General features: G+C 35.5%; 1 protein-coding gene across 2 annotated transcripts in view; it reads left to right on the top strand.

Annotated features, from left to right (window-relative positions):
* sema3fa (sema domain, immunoglobulin domain (Ig), short basic domain, secreted, (semaphorin) 3Fa) overlaps positions 1 to 20385 on the top strand; it is an 82142-nt gene that overhangs the window by 50635 nt on the left and 11122 nt on the right. For both annotated transcript variants that reach the window (XM_087800143.1, XM_087800142.1), the window contains exons 8-16: positions 977 to 1096; positions 4509 to 4648; positions 6283 to 6397; positions 15123 to 15192; positions 16614 to 16758; positions 16826 to 17048; positions 18007 to 18095; positions 18770 to 18811; positions 18885 to 19042. In XM_087800143.1, coding sequence (XP_087656269.1) covers positions 977 to 1096; positions 4509 to 4648; positions 6283 to 6397; positions 15123 to 15192; positions 16614 to 16758; positions 16826 to 17048; positions 18007 to 18095; positions 18770 to 18811; positions 18885 to 19042 — 1102 coding nt within the window. The remainder of the gene's footprint in view (positions 1 to 976; positions 1097 to 4508; positions 4649 to 6282; positions 6398 to 15122; positions 15193 to 16613; positions 16759 to 16825; positions 17049 to 18006; positions 18096 to 18769; positions 18812 to 18884; positions 19043 to 20385) is intronic.

Raw genomic sequence — 20385 nt, 5'->3', positions numbered from 1 at the left:
TGTGTGTGTATTGTGATTGAGTGTGTGTGTGTGTGTGTATTGTGATTTAGTGTGTGTGTGCAGTGTGTTTAACTCCACATGTGTGCCATCTTTGAAAGTGTGTGTGCATCTGTTGTGCTTGTGTGTATTAGTTTGACTCTGTGTGTGTGTGTGTATGTTGTGTTTGACTGTGTGTGTGTTGTTCCTGACATTGTGTGTTGTGTTTGACATTGTGTCTGTGTTTTATTTTTCACAGTGTTTGTTTCTATGTCGTGTTTTAGAGTTTGTATTGTTCCTAACACTGTGTTTCTCAATCAGTGTGTTTTGTTTGACACTGTGCGTGTGTGTTGTTCCTGATAGTGTGTGTTGTGAGTTTGTACGTTGTGTTTGACAGTTTGTGTTTTTTTGTGTTTGGTGGTGTGTAAGTTGTTTCTTTCAGTATGTATTTGACTCTCTGTGTGTTTGTATGTTGTGTTTGACTGTGTGTGTGTTGTTCCTGATAGTGTGTGTTGTGAGTTCGTACGTTGTGTTTGACAGTTTGTGTTTTTTTGTGTTTGGTGGTGTGCAAGTTGTTTCTTGCAGTATGTATTTGTCTCTGTGTGTGTTTGTATGTTGTGTTTATACACTTTGTTAAAATGTGTGGGTTGTGTTTGACTGTGCGTGTGTTTGGCTCTGTGTGTCGGACAGTGTTTCTTTAAATGTGTGTGTTGGGCATTTTGTGTGGTTTTGTGTGTGTATGTGTGCGCGCATTTTCTGGTTCAGTGTGTGTTACAGTATGTTTGTGTGCGTAATTTATGTCTGACAGTGTGTGTTTGACTCTGTGTGTGTTTGTATGTTGTGTCAGACGGTGTGTATTCGAACGTGTGTATGTGCGTGTGTTTGAAAGTGTGTGTTTGACTCTTGTGTGTAGTTCAAAGTGATCAGTAACGACTCTTAGAGTTGAATAAAATACTGGTTTATATTTGTTGAAACATGACTTTATTGCGTCTCCTCACAGACGGCGAGCTGTACGCCGGCGTCTACATCGACTTCATGGGCTCAGACTCGGCCATCTTCCGCACTCTGGGAAAGCAGACGGCCATGAGGACGGATCAGTACAACTCCAGATGGTTGAACGGTAACGTCTCCAGAGTGTTCCTCAGCCAGACATGTCTCAGCCTCTCATCTCCCTCCAGTTCTTCTGTTGAGGAGGATCTTTTAAAGACGTCTGGTTCTCACTGAGACTCATATTTGAAATCATCCTTTTATGATGGACATCAAGTGTTGATCGACAGAACACTTGAATTTATTTTTAAAGGTCTTAAAAAATAAATAATGTGTTTTATATTTTAATTAATCATCAATTTTAATACGTCCACAAAGGCCGGTGTGTTTGTTTGCATAATGACTCAAAAAACGAAAAAACCAAATATTAATGAAAAAGTCAGGAAATGTCGGTAGTTAAGTTCTTTTATCAGTCAATTTCGCTTAAAATAAGAAGAAAATGATAAACACACATCTATATCATATATGTATATACATATAAATTATTATTTTTATTTTTATAGGTTTTTAAATAAAGTTTCACATAAAAATATGAAATAAAACATATTTTTTAAACTAATAAAAAGCTGATACAAAGTGGCCATTTTGTTACTGTAAAGAATTTATAGGAACATACATGAAGTAAATACAAAATATATGTAACATAGATTTCAAAACAGGAAAATGTACTTCATATAAAAAGAGTCAAAAAGTAATTATCAAACGTCACAAAAATATTTTTCATAAATAAAATAAACTGGTAGAAAAAAGGACAGAAAGGTGCATAATATTAAAACAAATAAAGTTTGTTTTATAGACGGTTAAATGAATCATTATTCTGGGACATTATTTATACCTTTACCAAGGTCAGTCAAAAATAACTAAAAAACGGATAAACAAACATCAATGAAGTAATTGGAAAATGTTGCTTAAAATCTCCTTTTATAGGTCTTTAAATTAAGTTTTTCATAAAAATATGAAATACAATTACATTAACATTTTTTTAAACAAATAAAAACATGATACAAAGTGGCCATGTTGTTACTTTTTACAGATAAAGTATTAATAGGAACATACAAGGTCAGTACGTTTGTTTGCAAAATAACTCAAAAACGGATCAAAACATTTCTATGAAATAATGGTGATGAATGTAATAGTTCAGTTCTTTTATCAGTCAATTTTGTATATATATACACAACAGTGCATTCAATGTTTCTGTAAATATGTGTGTCTTAAGAACCTTCATAAAAATTAGACAGAAAAAAATTGAGCCTCTGACTATTCTGAACCAAAAGAAAGTTTAGATCCTTCATGTAGTAAAATAAAAAACGTTGAGTTATCAAATATATTTAAAATTTAAATATTATTTTAAGTATAAATAAATAAAGGGTTATAGAACTTCCTAAAACCAAAAAAATGCTAAATTAAAACGGTTTGACTTTTTAAATAAATACATTTTAAAAACAAACGAATGAATATACAATGAATATCCTCGACAAGCTCATGTTCAGATGCGAGTGAGATCCTCCTCCTGGATGTTGACATGAGATTTGGAAAAACCAAACAGAGCGTCGCTAGTTTCGGGGGGAAATGTCAATAAAGGCTGGAGCGTCGTCTCTAATGAAGCGCGAGGCTAGTGGCTCCATTATAAATGCTCGCTGAACACTCTCGGTTGATGTTGCCAAATCAATCACAGCCCCTCCGGCTCTCCGTCCCCCAGATTCTCCTCTGACCCCGTTGCCCCTGACAACCGTCCCCTGATAGCAGACTCAACCAGGACACCTGAGTCCTGCTAATCACCCCTCAAATCCCCCCCCCCCCACACATGTATACGTGGGTCCTGGTCTTCTTTGTTTGGATGTCCCCGTTCTGGGCCCGTGGTGGTCACGTTGTGGGCGGGGCTTCCACTGACCCACAAACTCCACCAATCAGAGAGCAGGACGCCACGGTCGGCGCTGTCTCTGGGAAGACATGACCATGTAGGGACGTTCTCTTATCAAATAAAACGTTATTTCCACTTGAAAATGTTGACGGAACACCGTAGAAAGAGGGGGTCGAACCTAAACGACAAGGGGCCACAATGTTACCGCAATCTGGGTCGGGGGCCGAAACTAAATGTAGAGAAAACTTGTAGCCTGTTCTTTTCTAAATGACTTTATTTTCACTTAATTCTTGTTTTATTCTTATTATTTATAGTAGAACACACACAGTTGTAGAATCCAGGCTAAATGTAGCGATTTGATGATATGATGCTAATTCAACTTTAGCTAGTTGAAAGTAAATCTAACTTTTATTTTAAAGAGAAATATTGTTTGAGATATGATTTGTTTTGGCGATAGTTGGCTACTTAACGACAAAACTAACAAACAACAAAACTAGTCTATGAAGTCAACCTCTTACAGAACAGTACATTAAGGTTAACTTGATATTAGCTACAACAATGCTAATGATGCTATGCTAATCTGACTCAATGCTTTCCCCTTATATGAGGCTATTCTAATGTAAACATTTATAAAAGACAAACTCAAGTAATATAATCGAGCTAAATATGCAACAATTATTAACTTATTGTATTTATATACAACTACAACTTTTTGAGTGGCAATAAGTGTGATATTAAAGCCTCTTCTTTTCCAAATATATATATTGTTTAAATTCACTGAATTCATTTTTAATTACACTTATTAATAGTCAATGTAGCAAGTTATTGATATGTCGCTTATTTAACTTGGTCGCAGCTTAAGCTAACTGGTTAGCGAGTTGAAAGTAGTCGTTTTTTCAGATGTAGCTAATGATGCTAACTTATGTTTTAAAGAGAAATATTATTTATTTTGGCGATAGTTGGCTGTTTAACGACAAAACTAACAAACAACAAAACTAGTTTACGTACTCAAACTCTTTAGGTCACCTGGGATATTATTTCTTAGGGTTAAGCTAGCTTGATATTAGCTACCATTATGCTAATTATATATGTAGCTGTGCTACTCTGACTTAATGTTTTACTCTCTATGTGGAACTAGCTTAATGTAAACATGTATAAAGGAGGGAAAATATAAAATCAAGTAATACAATCAAGCTAAATATGCAACAATTATGATTTTACTGTATTTTATATACATCTTTTTGAGGGGCAATAAGTGTGTTTGTAAAAGCCTCTTCTTTTGAAATAAAATAACAAAAAATGCTTGAATTCACGTTGAAACAACATCAACAAACATTAAACAAGGACATTCAAATCAATTTGGTCATAGAAAAAACTGCCCCAGTCTGTGACCCAGTCTTGACCCTGTGTGGCCCCCGGGCCGGTTGAGTGTGAGACCCTCGGTGTAGACGGTCCAGACTGAGAAAATCTCTGTAACCCTGATCATCATGGACCTTTGTTTGGGTCGTAAATAATTCTGTACCGAGATCAGCATCTGAGAACAACGATCAACCTAGTCTTCAAAGTCTTCTTGAAAGCAAAAGTATGTTTCCGGGACCTTCTTAACGTCTTCCTCGTCCTCCAGATCCAACATTCATCCACGCCCACCTCATCCCAGACAGCGCCGAGAAGAACGATGACAAGCTTTACTTCTTCTTCCGCGAGAAAGCCTCTGAGATGGGCCAGAGTCCCATGACCCAGTCCAGGATCGGACGGATCTGCCTGGTGAGTGATGGTTCTGGCTGTGATGTCATCCATGTGACTTAGCGGCTTCAACAGCTGACTCTAGTACTGGAGCGGTTTTTATGAAAAGGAAGTGAGTTTGAAAATGTATATTTTTAAAAGTTACAAATCATCATTATTTGAAATTTTGAACTCAATGCATTTTTGAATTTTTTTACTTAAGTTTCCAACTTTTCCTTCAGTTTCCTTCATGTTTTATGTGTTAATTAAATTATAAAAGTAGATTTTTTTCTCGTCATGAATTAACTTTTTTCATGAAAATGTGTTGCCCTGCAATTTAAAAAAAATATATAATTTAAACAACAGAGTTTTTTATTATGACAAAACATTCAGAAATTCCCGTCTGACAAGCCACCCAAAATATGAATACATAAAATACACAACACAACTGAGTTCAGTACAATAAGTACACAAATGTATACATTTTGTTGTTCTTAATTCGGTACCTCCACAAAAATTTGGGATATTCAAGACGTTTTTTCAAAACATTTTTCTTTGTTCTTCGATGAATAAGTGGTATTTTCTTCTGGAATCATATGAGACAATACTAGCAACCAATACTGCGACACATTTTTTTGGCACAGATCAATAAAAACTATTTCATTCTTCGTGTAGTTGTTGTTTTCTGGATACTGAAGTGTCAGATTTAATGCCAAAAAAACGCATTAGCATTAGAAAAAACAAACTATAAAAACACAATAATTATAATAGTCTGTACTGTTACCCAGATATTGACTCATTTAATTGGAGAAGGTATCATTTACTTATAACAATAATCTTAATCATGTAATCAATACTCTTTAATCTTGATTTAATCTTAAAAATAGTCAAAATGATACGAATACAATCCATTATCAAATGTTATTCTCTGTCGGGCTTTTTATATACTTATTCAGAGGATTCATTATTATTTTTAATTGATTTATTTACATACAAATGCTTCTTCATATCCAATAGTTTGGCCCCACACAACTGTTCCCTATTATCTAAAGGGGCCCCTTAGGACATAAGACGGTAATGAGTTGACGGGAACTTTCCAAAAACTACAGTTTTAGTCCAGTGAGGAACAAGTTCTGTTTCGGGGACCGGGTTTTTTCCAGTCAGACTCTACTGTACATCCACTTTAAATCAACGGATCGGAGACAGTGTTTTAATATATTATAAAATGACTAAGAGTTTTTAAACTGAACAGAAAGTCAAAAAAACATTCCATGTGATATTTGGCAACAGCGCATATTTAAACCAGAAGCATCATTTTCCAAATGTGCAGTATTGTTTGTACTTGAAGGAGCATAAACCTTTTTTCAGCAGTTTTATCATCGTCAACCTTCTTAAATTGATCATAAGAATTTTAATTTTAAATAAATGTTATTTAATTATTGGTGTTTATTAGAATTAGAAGAAGTTATTTTTCCAGTATTGTAAAAAATGATTTGTTGTGGTGTGGCTACATCATAGAATGGAATGAATAAGATAGCATAGCATAGCATAGCATAGCATAGCATAGCATAGCATAGCATTGCATAGCATTGCATTGCATAGCATAGCATAGCATAGCATAGCATAGCATAGCATGTGACTCTAGCTGGACTCACGTTGTTGTCTCTGTGCCTCAGAACGACGACGGCGGTCACTGCTGCCTGGTCAACAAGTGGAGCACCTTCCTGAAGGCTCGCCTCATCTGCTCCGTGGCCGGAGCCGACGGCATCGAGACGCACTTCGACGAACTCCGTGAGTTTGATTCATGAGGCTTTTCTTTGTCTATCTTCCTGTCTCTGGATGTCGGGAGGATCCCCTCGAAATCCCACCAGCTGGGGATCATTTCCTCCTGGCCTCCCAGCTGCAGTAAATCACAGCAGATTCACCTGCATGAAGAGTTAAACCGCTTTAAAAGCTTCTTGGCAATAAGTACGATTTATAAAAAAAACTCTTAAAACTAAAGATGTTCGATGATATGTAGCATGTGCATCAAGGTAAAAGGCTGCCAAGTCGAAGATGCGTTCACTGAGGGGGTGTGAGACGCAGTGATGTCAGTGTTGGAAGTTTAGGTAGCGATCTGGATGCTACGCCGAGTTTAAAAGAAAATCCAGAATTAATTTTTTTGCAAATATTCACAGCGTTTGTTAATCTTTTTGTTGCAATTAAACTTCCAGCCGCTAGATGGCGGCAGTCGTTACATCCTCTACAGCTTAAGTCACAATGAGATCCTGGTGTTGACTGAGGACAAGAGGATACAGTGACTCCAGCAGCTTTTAAAGCTGATGTTTAAACATATTTTGGTTTCAAGACAAATGAAAGCAGTTACGTCTTCGTCAAGAGTCATGTGGTCTGTAAATTCAAGTACTCGACAATACTACAAATATTTCCTTGTAATTACAATATCAAAATATATCGCAATATATTGTATCGTTGAACCTGTATCGTTATACATATCGACAGATTCTTGACATTATACACCCCTAAAATAAAAGTGTTCTATATTGATTTATTCAATGTACTTTATATTTATAGATATAACTCGTACACTCTAAATATGAATTTGACTAGTTGTGGAAAAGAAAATCACAACCAAAAAACTGGTTCTACTCCAGGTTTCTGCCTAAGGAAGTTCTTACTCGACAATCCTACTACACCAGATAAATAAGTTTAAAAATGTTTTATTCCAAATCATTTTCAATCATTACAGTTTAGTGTAATATCTTGGTTCTACGGTCCATGTATATTTAGGATAAACTTTGTTAAACTTGAATCTTAAAAAACAAATCTGAAAAACACAAAAACTGACTTTGTTTTTTCGATACGCGTTTTCTTTTATTAAAATAAAACAAAAAAAGACACTTTTTACATTAAAATGCAGCAATAAAACAGATGTAAATAAAGAATCCAATGTATGTTCGTCCAAAACGCAAAAAAATCTAAGTTATCATGCAAATGTGAAGAAAATCACATAGTTTTGGCATTTTAGATTCTAAATGTTTAACAGGAAATACACAAATCTTTCAGAGAAAAGCAATTTTATGGCTTTATTTTAACAGAAAATGATAGTTTTTCTCTTTTCCAATTTGAAAATTCAAAGTAAAACCAAAGGTACACCTTCCTTCTCCACTTTTGGAGACTTGTTTGTCGACTTTTGTTCAGCCACAGATGATTTTCACATTATGTTTGACTTACACTTTTAATTGTTGTCGTTTTTTCTACCTTTTTTGTGATTTATCGTGATTCTTTAAAGAGGCTCCGACATGTGTTTTTCTCATCAAATATTCATCAAGTCGGACGACATGTCGTCGCCCACGAACTCCAGGAAAAAAAAGGGAGAAACGGTGAAAATGTAGTTTCACACAAAGTGAAAACGTGGTTCATTTAACGCCCACGCCGGGAATGAAAGGTAGCGCCACATAACAGCACGGAACGACATGAAAGTAGTAAACAAACGGAGCCGGGGATAAACAAAATGGCGACAGGGGTTCTGTGCGGTGGAGTCGCTGGTTCGGCAACAGGATGTTTTTTGTTTAGCGAAAGCTACTGTTGTTTGTACCAGACTCTGGGGAACTTTGGTCCTGTGGAATCCCAGAGAGCTTTATTTGGATGGCGGTGACATCTGAGTGGGTGGGTAATAATCCCAACTCTTGGTGGTTTGCAACGTGTGCACCGGCCGACGGTTTGATCCCAAAATGTTCCTGGTAATGAAAGACCACTTTTTTCTGTTGCTATAATGTGGACGCTGGGGGTTTCTTTGCTGTCATTCAAGTACAATAGACGAAAAAAAGGAACTTACTTTCTTTTGTTGTAACTGAACTAAAGCAAGACTTTCCTAAGGGACCACATGACATACTGTGACTATTGTAAGGGGCCGTCAAGCTAAAAGACAGATGGAAAAGAAAAAAAAAAGAAAGTAAGGGAAATATATATTTTTTTCATTATTATTATTATTATTATTTTGATTTATTTATTGTCGCTAGATGGCACCAGTCATTACGTCCTCTGCGGCTAAAGGAAACCATAAAACCCTGTCATACTGAGGATGACTGAGGACAAGAGGATACAGTTCTGCCAGTATTTTTTGTGGCTAAATTCTCTGCCAGACATATTTTGTTATCATCAAAGATCTATTATAGATAATATTTCAATAAAGTGTGTTTAAAATAAAACAATTACATTTGTTAAAATTTAACAATTAACATGCAAATATTCACAGCGTTTGTTAATCTTTTTGTTGCCATTAAACTTCCAGGCCGCTAGATGGCGGCAGTCGTTACGTCCTCTACAGCTTAAGTCACAATGAGATCCTGGTGATGACTGAGGACGAGAGGATACAGTTGACTCCAACAGATTTTAAAGCTGATTTTTGGACATATTTTGGTTTCAAAACAAATGAAAGCAGTTACGACTTTGTCATGTGGTTTTGTAAATTCAAGTACTTGACAATACTACATATATTTCCTTGTTAGTACAGTATCAAAATATATCGCAATATATCGTATCGTTGACCCTGTATCGTTGTAGAAAAGCGCTATACAAATAAAAATTACTTACTTACTTACTTACTTACTTACATATTGACAGATTCTTGACATCATACACCCGTAAAAAAAAGAGGTTGTACTTAATATTTATAGATATAACTCATACATTTGACTGGTTCTGCTCCAGGTTTCTGCCTGTTAAAAGGAAGTTGTTCCTCGCCACTGTCGCTCGTTGTGATTGGCCGGGACCCGTTTTTTTGTGTGTGGTCTAAACTGTAAAGTGTCTTAAGATAAATTTGTTTTCTTAATACTTTAATTCAAATTTTATTAATTTCTTTCATCTAAAAAGCGGTAAATTTAAACAGGAAATTGTCTGCATGTGGTCCCGGGGCCACACTAAAGCCGGGCTGATCCTCAATGTCAATCTTGAACAAACTCAGTCCAAGTCCAACTGTTACAAAAAGTGTCTCAAATTAAAAGTAAAACTTCCACAGCTGAGAACTGTCCTGTTGATGGATCACTCGTTGCTAATTATTGACCAGTGAGCGACAGCTGAGGGTCGCCGCAGGGTAAAGAAAGTGTGCGACCACCCAGGTCATCACGTGGGTCGGGGTCTTCCATCTGACCCCCAAGGCGGCCTTGGCGTCCTTAAATTACTCTGATCCGCCACGTTAGCCGTTTGTCAGGCAGGTTCTGACGTGAAGACTGATGTGTGTACGCGTCACCATGGTTACCGAGGGGACGACACGCTCCTCTTAATGGACTGTATATTGTTGGACGACCGAAGCCAGACGCAATCATTCCAGCGTTCCCTGAACGCACCACCAGGAGTTGACGTACCCTGGAGTCACGCTAGCTGTCCACGAATGATTGAACCCGAGTGATCATCTATTTAAAGAGTTCGATGTAACCTCAGATAGGATTATCCCGAACACATGAGTTCTCATCAGATAATCTGCCGTCAAAACGAAGCAGACTTTGACTCGTCAATCAGACCTTCATCAGCAAAGAAGCCTCTTCGATAAAGTGTTTTATCTCAAAGCGCCGGCGTCGACACACGAGGAGACGAATCAAAATAATGAGCAGCTGGGATCGGTCCGACCCCCCCGACTCCCCGACTCCCCGACTCCCGACCCCCTCTCAGGGATCATCCCGGGCCTGCCTGTGATTCTCATGACAGGATTACGAGGGGATTTGTAGTATCCTTGAACTCTGATCACTGGTGGAATGAACATCTTTTATTGTCTCAGAATTTTTTTTTTACCTCTAAAAATGAATAATATAGGTAATGTTCAGTTTAATAAGTTATATTGTTCGATTTAACTTCAGTGGAAAACACAGACATTTTGAAGTGTTTTTATCTGATATTGTTCTTTTTTTAATCGTAAAAAATACTTTAATCTGTGAAAACCAGGATAAAATGTTTTAGTTCCTGTCAAAGTACGACTCCTCAGAGGCGCCATTTTTTAATTTCTAGTTGCTGGATTCGAAACTTAGTATTTCGTCTTAAACATAACATAAAACCAGACAAAGAAGGTTGAAAAAAAGAATTATTTTTTTAAATACATCCAGAAAAATTGAAATAACACAAGGGATACCACAAACACATTTGTTTTCCGGCCTTCGGGTCACCTTGACCGTGAGATAACACAAGGGATACCTCAAACACATTTGTTTTGGGACCTTCGGGTCACCTTGACCCAGAGACAACATAAGGAATACCTCAAATGCATTTGTTTTCGGGCCTTCGGGTCATCTTGACCCAGAGACAACACAAGGGATACCACAAACACATTTGTTTTCTGGCCATCAGGTCACCTTGACCCAGAGACAACACAAGGAATATCTCAAACGCATTTGTTTTCAGGCCTTCGGGTCACCTTGACCCAGAGACAAAACAAGGAAAACCTCAAATACATTTGTTATCGGGCCTTCGGGTCATCTTGACCCAGAGACAACACAAGGGATACCACAAACACATTTGTTTTCTGGCCATCAGGTCACCTTGACCCAGAGACAACACAAGAGATACTTTAAACACATTTGTTCTGGGGTCTTCGGGTCACCTTGACCCAGAGACAACACAAGGAAAACCTCAAATACATTTGTTATCAGGCCTTTGGGTCACCTTGACCCAGAGACAACACAAGGGATACCACAAACACATTTGTTTTCTGGCCATCAGGTCAACTTGAACCAGAGAAAACACAAGGAATACCTCAAACACATTTGTTTTGGGGCCTTCGGGTCACCTTGACCCAGAGACAACACAAGGAAAACCTCAAATACATTTGTTATCGGGCCTTCGGGTCATCTTGACCCAGAGACAACACAAGGGATACCACAAACACATTTGTTTTCTGGCCATCAGGTCACCTTGACCCAGAGACAACACAAGGAATATCTCAAACGCATTTGTTTTCAGGCCTTCGGGTCACCTTGACCCAGAGATAACACAAGGAATATCTCAAACGCGTTTTTTTCAGAACCTTTGGGTCACCTTGACCCGTTTTTGTGCGGAGAAGATTGTTCCTCATTGACCAGCAGGCGTGAGGAGGAACACGAGTCACGGTACTTTCCACTGCCGTCAGCATCACAGCGCTGGTGGCTGCGCTGCTCAAGAGCACTCAAGATGAGGTCACCGCTGGTCCAGAGTGGCGGAGGGAGATCCCACAGTGGGAACCCACAACCACACACCGACCGTCTCGGACACGCCTCCCGGTCCCGGAGCAGCAGCATCGGAGTGGCTGAGGAGGACCCGGGGGGGAATATTTGGAGTAGATTCAGATGCGAGTGGAAAGTGCCGTGTTTGGTCAGAAACATGACACAGAACGTCTTCCACAAGAACGTGTGAGGAAAATACTTCTTCCTTACTGTGGTTAAAAGTATGAATAGAACGTGAACTACAGCAAACACTTTTAAGTTAATCCCTTATGGAGGTGAGAATTATTTAAGTTTGTTTGATTCCAATTAAATTGTTCTTTCGCTCTTTTGGTGCCTGTTGGAGGGATAACAAAAATATATATTTTTAATTAGGCTCTCATGACACAAACTAATGCAAAAAAAGATAAATTAACATTTTTACGTGTTAAAAATACTGATATATTTAATAAATAATAATAATAAATAAACAAATTAATACATAAACATCAAACGCATCAAAGGTATCTATATACAGTATATATATATATAAATGAAAGTTCAGTATTCTCTGCTCTGTAAATATCAAACTGAGAAAAATGTAAAAATAAAACTATATTTAAAGGATTCTCCTGGAGTCTGTTATTGTCTAAAATATTCTTAAAAATGAATTAAAGTAATATGAGCAGTTGATTTACTGAACACAAATAGATACAATTCCTTGAATATTTTATTTAATAAACAAACAATGATAATAACTTAAGCTTGTCTTTTAAAGAATGATCACTGATACTTGGATTAAATAGTCTTTCTTGTCGTTACATAGTTTGAAACGTTTTTAAAATAAACGATAATGAAATTACGTAAAATTAAGGTTTTTAAGTTTTTCTCAAAAACAAACTTGTATTTAAAATGTACAATCTTATGAACTCACTTTCAAACCTAGAACACAACTTATACGATACGTATCATGATACAGGGTCAACGGTACGATATATCGTGATACTGTAGCAACAAGTATATTTATGTGTAGTATTGTCCAGTACTTGACTCTGGTGTTGCAGAATTTACAGACCACATGACTCTTGACGAAGTCGTAACTGCTTTCATTAGTTTTTAAACCAAAATATGTCAAAACATCAGCTTTAAAAGCTACTGGAGTCACTGTATCCTCTCGTACTCAGTCATCGCCGGGATTTCATTGTGACTTAAGACGTAGACGACATAACGACTGCTGCCATCTAGTGGCAACAGGTTTATTTGCAACAAAAAGATGAAGAAACGCTGTGAACATTTGCATGTTAACCCACTTTATTGAAATGTTATTTATAATAGAACTTTGATAATAATAAAAAACATGTCTGGCAGAGAATTTAGCCACAAAATAATACTGGCAGAACGTAAGTCTGTGACAGAATTAAGCCCGAAAACGATACTGACAGAACATAACTATGATAAAAAGTTCATTTACTTTCACTTAAATTGATATATCTTCTGGACCGATCGTGTTCTTTCTTAAGCTCTGATTTGACGCCAGCCTCGTCGAACCACAAACCTTCACTTTCATCTACATTTGAGCATCTAGAAGAAAAAAAATTGCGGTTATTTTTTTCTTCTCCCCTTTTTATTTGCCTCTCAATGTGTCGACGTTCCGCTTCCAAAAACCTCTTCTCGTTCCCCGTCTGAAGAAGTCTGGATGACGCAACTCGCTCCACTTCTGCGCTGATTTATTTCTCCCTTTGTTGCCAGAGCGTCCATCAAACTGGCGTCTTCTTTGTTTGCCAGACGTCATTTTTTTTTTCTTAAGCGAGCAGCCATTACCTGTCGTCTTCACGGAGAGATTGATAAGATGGTCGGATCAAAGCTCGGACTCGACACAAGACCAGAATGATCTCCATTAATTGAAGCGTCTCGTTAGTTTTGTGGGTGAATCTTCGGAGTCGTGGGGACGATGTGTCGTTCACGGGTGTTTCTGGTTCTTATTTGGACGAGACACGAGGAAGTTCAGGGTCGTACCCCCCCCACCCCCCCGAGTGACGGAGTCCATGTGGCTCCTATTAAAGTCATGTTTCAGCAGAAGATCCTCGTCTCTCTGGAGCTGCAGCTCGAGACCACTTTGAATTCCCGACTGGAGTCGGAGCGAATCTCTCCACAAACCTCGGGAGTATTTTCTCAGCGTCTTTAAATAGTTGATTGCGTTCATTTGTAACTATTGGTTGTGTCAATAAAGTTTTATTTATCTGGAATACAAATCTTACAAACTGACTTTTAAGCCAAGAACACAACTTTAAAATACGATACAATGTATCTTGATACTGAAGTATTTGTAGTATTGCTTGGAGTACTTGGCTCTGGTGTTTACGGACCAAAAGATTCTTGACGAAGTCGTAACTACTGATGTGCTGGTGAAGCTTCATGAAACATATCATGTTGTTCAGAGGTCAGTAGGTGGCGCCATCAGTTTAGAAATGATGTTTCATTAGAACAATTGTTCAAAACAAAGGAAAATAGTGCAGAGATGCCATCTAGTGGACTCTGAAGATAATGACACTGTTTCATGAAGCTTCACCAACACATCACTAGTTGATTGTGTTCATCCTTAAATCTTGTGTGTCAGAATTGTGTTATTTAACCAGAATACAAATCAGATTCACAATCTTATGAACTCACTTTCCAACCAAGAACACAACTTTAAATACGATACAGGGTCAACGATATGATATATCGTGATACAGTAGTAGCAAGTATATGTTTAGTATTGTCCAGTACTTGACTCTGGTGTTGCAGAATTTACAGACCACATGACTCTTGACGAAGTCATAACATTTGTTTTCAAACCAAAATATGTTCAAACTTCAGCTTTAAAAGCTGCTGGAGTCGACAGTATCCTCTTGTCCTCAGTCATCGCCGGGATTTCATTGCTAGTTAAGCCATAGAGGACATAATGACTGCGGCCATCTAGCGGCTGGAGGTTAAATTGCAACAAAAAGATGAACAAATGCTGTGAATATTTGCATGTTAATTGTAAATCAATTTAAAAAAGTAGCAAAAATATTACAAAATATTGTCATTTTCCTTTGATCTTCTAGGGATTCTGATTTTTTTAATAACTTTATTTATTTATTTATTTCATTTGTAATATTTCGTTCTTTTTTATGAGTTAAAAAAAACAGTATCTATAGAAGAAAGCAGCACAAAGAGTGAAGAATCCTTCAAAGGATTTGAGGATCCACATGGCATCAGCAACATTGAATCTTCAGTTCATGTTTTTCTGTCATTTAATGGCTGCGTCTGTGGAGTAGAAACAACGTTCATTCAGTTCTTTGCTGATCTTTCAAACCACTGGTCTCCAGGCGACGTCTACATCCAGCCGACCCAGGACACCAGGAATCCTGTCATCTACGGCGTCTTCTCCGTCTCTGGGTGAGTCTGTACTTCTGAACTTATAGAAGTCATTCATTTGCTCTCGGCTCGACTGAAACCAACCAAAACAAAGCTCACGACGTTAGACTCAAGAACAAGTGAAGGATCAAAACAAAAGTGTTTAAGCAACTATTCTGTTGTGAAGATCAAGCTCAGGGGCCACATGATGACTCGTGAGGGGCCTGAAGCTAAATGAAGGATAAACAATCAAGAAAGAAAGACGAAACAAAAAGAGCATTGAAAAAAACTAATACATAAAAGAGAAAAATGAAAAAAAAAGAAGCTGAGACGCATGCAGTGAGGCTATTATTAAGTCTTATGAAGCTTTGATGTAAAAAAAAATAATAATGTTTTTTTGTTTATACATTGAAATATGAATCAATAAATGAACAAAAAAAATATTATATTTTTTATTAGTGATGTGCTGGTGAAGCTTCATGAAACAGTGTCATGTTTTTCAGAGGTCAGTAGGTGGCGCCATCAGTTTAAAAATTATGTTTTATTAGAACAGTTGTTCAAAACAAAGTAAAATAGTGCAGAGACGCCATCTAGTGGACTCTAGTGAACATAATGACACTGTTTCATGAAGCTTCATCAACACATCGCTATTATATATATACATTTATTTTTTAATTATTTATGTTGTTGTTTATTAAGCATTTTAATGATCTCTAATCATTTTTTTATTGCAAAGTTGTAGTTTAAAAATATATATATTGACAAAAGGAAAATTATATATCGTCAAAATTAATGATTTTTCTAGGGATAGTCTGATGTTTGAATTCCAAAAATTAAATAATTATTTATTTATTTAATTCAATATTTTTTAGATTGAACGGTCGATCATTTATTTTAACAATTGATTATAGAGATATTTTTTTTGTTTTTTTACACTTAGTTTTATATTTAAATTCCAAAACTTAAAAATGAAATTTCTAAATTCAATATTATTTGAATTAATAGCCTTTTAATTTCAATAATAAAATTATTATATTAAAAAAAATCAACATTTTGATATATAAAGTAACTAATTAAATGATTCCAAAAATAGAAATGAATGCTTAAAAAAACATTTAAATTAAATTAAATATTCTTATGGAATACTTAAAAAAATATATAAAAAATGAAATTAAAGCCTTACAATAATAAGATATTAAAAGTTTAAAATGTTTTATTTGTAAATACATTTTAAAACTTTTTTTTTGTTTAATAAAGTCCATATCAAATTTAGTCAAAGGCCCCGTGTGGCCCCGTGTGGCCCCGTGTGGCCCCGTGTGGCCCCGTGTGGCCCCGTGTGGCCCCGTGTGGCCCCGTGTGGCCCCGTGTGGCCCCGTGTGGCCCCGTGTGGCCCCGGTCCAGCTCGACTCCTCTGGTCTGAACGTGTGAAGGAAGGAAGTGTTCACTTCTTTCTCTTCCTCCAGATCCGTGTTCAAAGGTTCCGCCGTCTGCGTCTACTCCATGGCCGACATCCGGATGGTCTTCAACGGGCCCTTCGCCCACAAAGAGGGGCCCAACTACCAGTGGGTCGCTTACACCGGGAAGATCCCGTACCCGAGACCAGGCACCGTGAGTGACTCAAGAAATACTTTTTTTAATTTATTTTATATTTTCACGGTGTGTGTCGCGTCACTAGTGTCCTGGAGGAACCTTCACCCCCAACATGAAGTCCACCAAAGACTACCCTGACGAGGTGATCAACTTCATGAGGAACCATCCCACCATGTACAACGCCGTGTACCCGGTGCACAAGCACCCCCTGGTGGTCAGAACCAACGTGGACTACGAGTTCACCACCATCGCCGTGGATCAGGTCACGGCTGCGGACGGAAGCTACGAGGTTCTGTTCCTCGGGACAGGTGGGTTTGGACGACCAGGTGTGTGTTGATGACGAGTTTAACGAGTTTGAAGATGTTGACTAATTATTCAAAATATCGTTTTTACAACATCCTATTACACAAGATTTTAAGATGATGATGATTGTTGTTGTTATTTATTTGAATAATAAATTTTGGTTTTATTTTGGATTTAATTTTTTTAATTGAAACTTTGATTTTTTTAAGTTTAAGTTAAAGTTTTGATTTTTAGTGTTGTTTTTTGGGGGCAATTGATTTTTAAAAATATTTGAAGACAATAATATCTTTATTAAATTATTTAATTTAACATTTTAAATGTTAAAACTTAGATTTTTTTTTCTCTATTTAAAAGTGTTGATTTTATATATTTTTTTATATTATTCAAGACAATTATTCTATTCTTATTATTCTATTATTATTATTATGATTTTGATTGTTTTATTATAATTGTATAATTATGATGATAATTATTATTATTTTATTTATTATTAAGTTCCCCAGAAAATTATAAATATTATTTAATAATATCTGTAAATAATGATCTTTTTTAAAACTTTCTTTTCCCAGCTTCTAAATAAATTAACAACTTTAAAAATGTTAAGAATTGCTCTTAAAATCTTTTTTTTTTGTACAAAATATTTATTGACTCGTTAAATATATTAATAAATAAATCTATATAATTACGGTTTTGCTATATTTTTGCCCATCTTTATATCATAAAGTGACAGAAAACATTATTTTTGTTTCAGAATAAATAATAAATCTGTAATAACTGTGAATAATGATATAGAGATTAAACATTAGTGCTGGGAGAAGGAGGTGAACATACATGATATCGTGTCTAATTAAACTTTAATCGGATTCATTTTTTAAGTGTATAAAAGTGTTTTTGTATTTTTGTTTTAAAAAACAAGGTGAAATATAAGTAAAAATTAATATTGTGTGTGTTTCTCCGGCTCAGATCGTGGAACGGTTCAGAAAGTGATCGTTTTGCCGCGAGACGACCTTCAGACGGAGGAGCTGGTTCTGGAGGAAGTCGAGGTTTTTAAGGTCAGTTTGACTCTGACATCGTAACATATTTAAACCATAAGACAGTAAAACGTTAAAGAAAAATAAAAATATATTAATAAATCTTTTTTAGTGTTAAATGAATGTTTGTGACAAATCTGTTGAATACATTTTGAATTAAGAAAAAAACAGCATTTATTTTAAAATAATATTAATATTAGGAGCTGTTTGAATAAAGTGTTCAGTCTTCAATCAAAGAAAAAATATTTTCAATTTAAAAAAAATCTGTTTTAATGAAAAAAAAGCACTTTTCTTAAACATTTGCTTCAATCAATAACAAATGAATATTCTTTTTTTTTTTTTACTAAATTTAAAAACTTTTTAAGTAGTTTTTATCAAAGCAACTTGATAGATTGATTGAAAACATTATTTATACTTAAATAAAGAAACTTTTTAAAAATGTTTAAACATTATTTTTAATTGAGAATATTTTATATTCATTCAAGCAACTTAAAAAAATTAAAAATATATTTATATATATATAAATGTATATAAATATATTGATTATTTTAATGAATAAAGAAACACAACTACCAACACGGGTTCCACCTACAGGATAAGAGCAGAACTGCAACAAAAAACAATCAGAACAAAGACAGAAACTTTAAAATGTGTGTTTTATTGATTTTAAATGTACTAAAGTCGAGTCTCCACAGGTGCCCACATCCATAACCACCATGAAGATCTCCTCCAAGCGGGTGAGTCAGTCCACGTCCGCACATCGTTTAACGACTTTTATTGTGAAAAACTAACCAGGAAGTGTCTCCGCAGCAACAACTCTACGTGGGGTCGGTGCTGGGCGTGACTCACCTGGCGCTCCATCGCTGTGACGTGTACGGCGAGGTGTGCGCGGACTGCTGTCTGGCCAGAGACCCGTACTGCGCCTGGGACGGGAACTCCTGCTCCAGATACTCGGCCTCGCAGAAGAGGTGAGCACCAGGAAGCTGACGGAGCTTTAGAGCCCAGCAGGGGGCGCTGTTAGTTTGAGGTGGATCTCGATTAAGAAACGTATAGAAGTAGAAGATCATCAGGATATTTTATGATTGAATTTAACATTTCAAATGTTGAAACTTTGACGTTTATTTATTTTTTATTCAAAAGTTATTTTTGTGGGCCTTAAAAAAATAATAATTTAAGAGATTCATTTTTTTATTGAGTGATTTAATTTAACATTTCAAATGTGTAAAATGTTCTTCTTTTTTAATATTTGAAAGTGTTGTTTTTCTCCAATCTTTTTTAATAATCAAAGAGAATACTTTATTTATTGAATAATTTAACATTTAAAATATTGAAATTTTGATTTATTATTTTGGCTTTATTTTGGGGCCTTTTTAATAATTAAATACAGTAATTTATTAATTGAATAATTTAACGTAACATTTGAAATGTTGAAACTTTGATTTATTTATTTTTTATTCAAAAGTGTTGTTTTTTTTGGATTTTTTAAAATAATTTAAGGCAGCAATTTATTTATTGAATGATTCAAGTCAAATGTTGAATCTTTGAATTTTTTATTGATAAGTGTTGGGTTTTTTGGGGCGTTTAATATTTTCTAAATAATTAAATAATTGAATTTAACATTCCAAATGTTTCAACTTTTTTAAATAAAATGTTTCTCGTTTAGGCATTAAATCATTTTTTTGTATAATTGAAGAAAATCATATCTTTATTTAAAGGTCAAATCGGTTTGATTAATTTAATTATCTTTTTTTAGTTTTAAATATTTAAAAATGGAATTGTACACATAGTTTTATATTCTAATTCCAATAATAGCGAAATTTATTTTCTAAATGTAGTATTTTTTAATGTGTAGCCTTTTCAATTCAATATAAAAAGGTCACCAGACTAAACCAAACGAGCACAGAGATACTCGATCGAACTTTTCAGCCAATCATGCGACGTATAGATGATCACGTGACTTTTCTATTCAGTTCTCTTTTGATAAAGTCTGAAGGCTCAATTATAACAACCTTTTTATATTGAATTTAAACGACTACAAATGACAAAAATATTACATTTAGAATTGAAAATATATTTTTATGTGTACAAAAAGTATTTTTTTGAAAATTCTAATTTAATTTAATTAAATTAATATAAAATAACATTACAATGTACACACTAATAAATTCAATGATTAAGTCAAAACAATACATTTTATCTTTTATGTATCAATTATTTAAAATGTATAATGTAATACTTTAAAACACAACAAACATTGTCACTGATACACTTTCACGGCGACGCTTCATGAAGCTTCATATTATATATATAT

This window comes from Callionymus lyra, chromosome 10 (assembly GCF_982586985.1).
Source record: "Callionymus lyra chromosome 10, fCalLyr1.hap1.1, whole genome shotgun sequence".
NCBI lineage: Eukaryota > Metazoa > Chordata > Actinopteri > Syngnathiformes > Callionymidae > Callionymus > Callionymus lyra.
This window is presented reverse-complemented; position numbering and strand designations above follow the sequence as displayed.